This window comes from Crocuta crocuta, unplaced genomic scaffold (assembly GCF_008692635.1).
Source record: "Crocuta crocuta isolate KB4526 unplaced genomic scaffold, BGI_CrCroc_1.0 scaffold36, whole genome shotgun sequence".
Classification (NCBI taxonomy): Eukaryota; Metazoa; Chordata; class Mammalia; order Carnivora; family Hyaenidae; genus Crocuta; species Crocuta crocuta.
Genome location: NW_027532203.1, coordinates 18,908,952 through 18,913,679, shown reverse-complemented (window position 1 = coordinate 18,913,679; position 4,728 = coordinate 18,908,952). Strand labels below are relative to the sequence as shown.

Genomic DNA, 4,728 nt, shown 5'->3' with positions numbered 1-4,728 from the left:
AAAAAAAAAAAAAAAAAAAAAAAAAAAAAAAAAAAAAAAGATGACTGGTCACTTTCCTCTGGGGGTAGAGAAGTTAAAGGTGACACCATTCTATTTAGACTCTCTTTTTTTAACTCAAGTTTACTTTCTATGCACCTACTATGTTTAGTAGTACTGATCACTCTCAGGGATATAAAAACATGCAGGCTATTTACTCGCTCAGAAGGAATGTCTCATCTTCTTGAGGAACGATATAAAAATGTCAAGTGACATTTACGAGCCCCTTCATACCCTCCACAGACAGAGCACTTGGGAGCTGCACTCTTCTGCTTTCTCGCTGGCACTCATCCACGTGGCCCCGTCTTCCACATGCCCCCCTCTACTTGGCAATCATGACCATGTGCTGAGGGCTGTTTACTGAGTCCTTAGTATGCACTAGGCGTTAACTGTCTGAGTAGACACTGTCATCCCTACTTTACTATTGAGGATATAGGTCTCAGATGGATGAAATGACTTTAACGAGGTGGTCAGAACTGAGATGTGGTTCTGGACCCATGGGACTCCAGATCTACCTCCTTTCCCACTGTGGGGCTCCAGAAAGTACTTCCAAAAACACACTGTGTAGTGTGAGCAGGGCTTTGGAGAGACTCACTGGGTAGAATTCATGACTGTGGGTATTTTTACGGCCACGATTCTGGCTGCCATTGTTCTTCCCCAAGTCCCATCCAGCAGTGCCATCTTTGAGCAGGACATTACTGGAATTGTTATCCCCATGGTATTTTCTGAGGTCTTTACTGCTTATAATGAAATGAGGTTGGACGTGAGGGAACATGATTTGGTCTGCCTTATAGTTAAATCTACAGGCTCCTTGTCAGCTAGCTCTCCATTCAAGTGATGTCAAGGAAGGGTGGGAAGTATATTAAAAAGCTGTAGGGCATGGGCTGCTTGGGTGGCTCAGTCAGGTAAATGTCCAACTTCAGCTCAGATCATGATCTCATAGTTTGGTCCCTCAGTTTGAGCCCCACATTGGGCTCTCTGCTGTCAGCGCAGAGTCCACCTTGGATCCTCTGTCTCCCCGTCCTCTCTGCCCCTTGCCACTCTCTCTCTGCTCCTCACCATTCTCTCTCTGCCCTCACTGCTCTTTCTCTTTCTCTCTCAAAAATAAATAAACATTTTTTAAAAGCCTCAGGGAATCTTAAGGAATAAAAACTAATCAACACCTTGAGAAGGGAAGCTGAGAATGGTGGAGCCCTTGAGAATAGAAGCAGCTACCCTCCACCTCCACCTCCACCTCCACCCCTAGGACCAGGACATTCCATCTCTGCCTCTCTCCAGAAGTCTGTTCTATCCCCCTGTGTCTCTCCGTGGTGAGTTTCTTCTTCTGTACAAAGCCCCCAGCGGGCACCCAGCACTGGTTGGCTCTCCAGTCCTTTCAGACCAAGAGCCCAGTTTCTCTTAGTTCAAATTCTCGAGAGGGATCCAATTCCCAGGCCATCTGCCTCTGGAAGTTGCATTGCTGGAGTCCAAGCAGCTCTGACCAAAGAGACAAAGATTGTGAGCTACAGAATGGCTGCCAAAGCCACTCCTTCAACGAGGGCTATGGGAGAGGGAGACAATGGTCAGTCCCTAGAGTTGAAGGTATAACCTGGCCAGACAGCCCAAGACAAAACATGACATCTACAGAAAACCATATTATAATAGGGTTCCAATGGCTACTTTTTAGAGAATATGCACTTACCTGTTACAATTCAGGCAGACAGCATTGACATGATTTTATTTATCTTGGTCAAGAAGTATTATTCCTCTCGGGGCGCCTGGGTGGCTTAGTCGGTTAAGCGTCCGACTTTCGCTTGGGTCATGATCTCGCGGTTCGTGGGTTCGAGCCCCGCGTCGGGCTCTGTGCTGACTGCCAGCTCAGAGCCTGGAGCCTGTTTCAGAGTCTGTGTCTCCCTCTCTCTCTGACCCTCCCCTGCTCATGCTTTCTCTCTCTCCTAGAAATAAATAAAACATTTAAAAAAATTTAAAAAAAAAAAAAAAGAAGAAGTATTATTCCTCTCAATGCCCTCAAAGCATCCTGTCCTCTACCCAGGCCTGTAGGGGAGTATTAAGAGCTGATGAAACAGTCCCAGGCATCTGATATAACCAAGGCTTCTCTTGTGTGTCCCCGTTCTGCCCCCTCCCAGTTTGGACTACCAACGTGCACCTGGCCCTTCTGCCTCTCCACCCTCACCTTCCTGCTCCTGACGACCAACAACCCTGCCATCTACAAGCTCCCACTCAGCAAAGTCACCTACCCAGAGGCCAACCGCATCTACTACTTATCCCAGGAGAAAAACAGAAGAGCGTCAACCATCACAAAGTACCAGGCGTATGATGTCTCCTAGGCTGGCTTTTCCAAAACAGACCACTGTACACGCAGCCTTCAGCAATTTGTCCAGGCCCCCAAGCTGAAGGCCATGCAAGCTCCCTTCCTGTCTGTTCTGTGATTCTCCCCCCCAAGCAAGCCTACACCCTAGTTATTTCCCTACATAGGGAAATACGTGTCTAGTCACAACTTAGGAACCTTTCTGTTCTAAGATGTACAACATTTATCAAAGATACAGTTAGGTTAGACTTCATATTCATTGCTCACACCATAGAGCTCCCTTTGAGGGGAATTTGCCCTCTTCTGCAAAATAGGCCACATCCCTAAAGAGAATTCATCAAGAAGGGACAGAGATTGGTGGCATGGGCCTCCAACTCAGTCATTTTATGGAGCCATGCACAGTGCCAGGAAACATCCACCCGCCTGGAAAGTGATGGGTTGGTTTGGACCCAGCTCTGCCTCTAGTGAGCCCTTGCCATCTGGAGTGAGTGCATCCCTGCTCTCAGCCTCAAATTCTTACTTGTTTCATGACAGGGAGGGATTCAGTCCCTCCCACCTCAGAAGTGTTGATTCTTCTCTCTCTCCCATAAACTGATGAAATCAGCATGACCATCAAGATTACTTTGAGTAAATAATAGATGGAGGGCTTACCTGGAGAAGAGGCAGGAAATTTTTAATGTCTGAGATTTGTTCTTGAGTCACGAGATGTTCTCCAGATTTGGGGTTAGGAACTTAAATTCACTGGAAATGCCAATGTGCCTTCCTTTACATAACAGAAATATTTCTGGAAATGTCATAAGATGAAAGCTGATCTTTTTCAACACTCAAATCATGTTTTAAACAAATGTGTTTTCCTTTGTAGTATTCATTAACATGCTCTCATTAAACAGTTAAGTTCACAAGATGGTATCGGGATTTTCTTAAAATGGGGCTCACCTACACTGTTCACACATTGCCCATTTGAGGGATTTCCATGGTCAAGCATGTGTCTGACAAGGGATGAGGATGGGTTACCTACCAATCGCCAGGAGAGGTGTGATTTGCTTATAAAGGGAATTATACAGAAATGACTATGGTCTTCTTTTTCTGTTTGAGTAGAAATACAGGCTGTTAAAACACTTTTCACTTTCTAGTGAATGTTTTAGTCTTGCACCCCCAAATTACAAACTCAGCCCCTCTTGAATGTCCAGTAACTCTTGTTATTTAGTTAATCTGATTACAGCATTGAGCTCCTAACCCTCAGGAGCCCTTTGTGGGAAGGCATATAGCTCAACCCTCCCACTCCTTCCCTGCAGGATAGGGATAAACCACCAGAGCACCTTGGTGGGACACTCTCCCCCCATCTTACACATTTCTAATGTAGCATAAAGGAGTGAGGACATAATATGGGGGAAGAAAGTGAGGGGGAGGGGACAGATCCTCTATAAATGCAGCTTTGAGGAAAGACTCACATTTGACCAAAATCCATTATTTGGAAAAATCTGGTGTCTATATTTATCTTTTCTTTTCTCCATCTGCCATGAGATCCCAGCCATTTTCTGCCAACCCAGGAGCACTGGTCTGCCTATTTCTCTACCAGATCATATCGAGCCATTATGACTTCTCCAGGAAAATGGAACACTTCCCACTGGAAACAAATGCCCCTCATGGGAAAGGGGAGTGAGTCACACTCCAGAGGCTACCTCTAAGTTTGTGATCACACCTTGAGGCCAAGAAGGTCTCAAGCTATATTTTAATGACCATGGAGTTGTGACTCTCTGAAGATCAGGCATCCAGGAATTTCCCCAGATGGCTGTTTCTGCTCACAGCTCACTCAGCTACCCCAAAACCCCTACGTGATGACATCAAACCATTAAAATAGCACTTTTCATGCATTTTCCACCAAAGTGTTGTAATATGGGTTTATTAGAACAAGAAACCCTCCATGTGCATACCATTCTGCTTAGTGACCCCTAACAAATCCCCTCAGCTGTTTAAGAATTTCAGTATCCTCATCTATAAAGCACATTGAGTTGGCCCAGGATACCAAGCAAGGTGGAAATAGATGGGATAAAAGAATTCAATGTATGATAATATATGATAGCCACAGGATTCCAAAAGTCTGTTTCAGCACCTCAATTAAGCATCAACAGAGAGAGGGAGGCAGCCCCCACCAGTTCCAACACAACCAGCTAGTTGTGGAAATGAGTGCATCACACGCATCACACCCATGGCTTGAAGTCAGCTGTGAAGGGAGTATTTCTCATCAGCAAACTACAAATCCTGGCTTTTTTTCCCAGACAGCCAGCTTACCTGCACACCACCACCAGGCCGAGGAGAGATTCTCTCTCTCTCCCTCTGCCTCTCTCCCTCTCTCCCCCACTCACTCACACACACTCTCTCTC

The 4,728-nt window shown here is 45.7% G+C and overlaps 1 protein-coding gene across 1 annotated transcript in view; it reads left to right on the top strand.

Moving 5' to 3' along the window:
- The window catches only part of SLC14A2 (solute carrier family 14 member 2), a 55,727-nt gene extending 53,283 nt beyond the window's left edge, over window positions 1-2,444 (top strand). The window contains exon 19 of the mRNA XM_077777595.1: window positions 2,163-2,444. Coding sequence (XP_077633721.1) covers window positions 2,163-2,363 — 201 coding nt within the window. The 3' untranslated portion in view covers window positions 2,364-2,444. The remainder of the gene's footprint in view (window positions 1-2,162) is intronic.
- The last annotated feature ends 2,284 nt before the right edge of the window (window positions 2,445-4,728 follow it).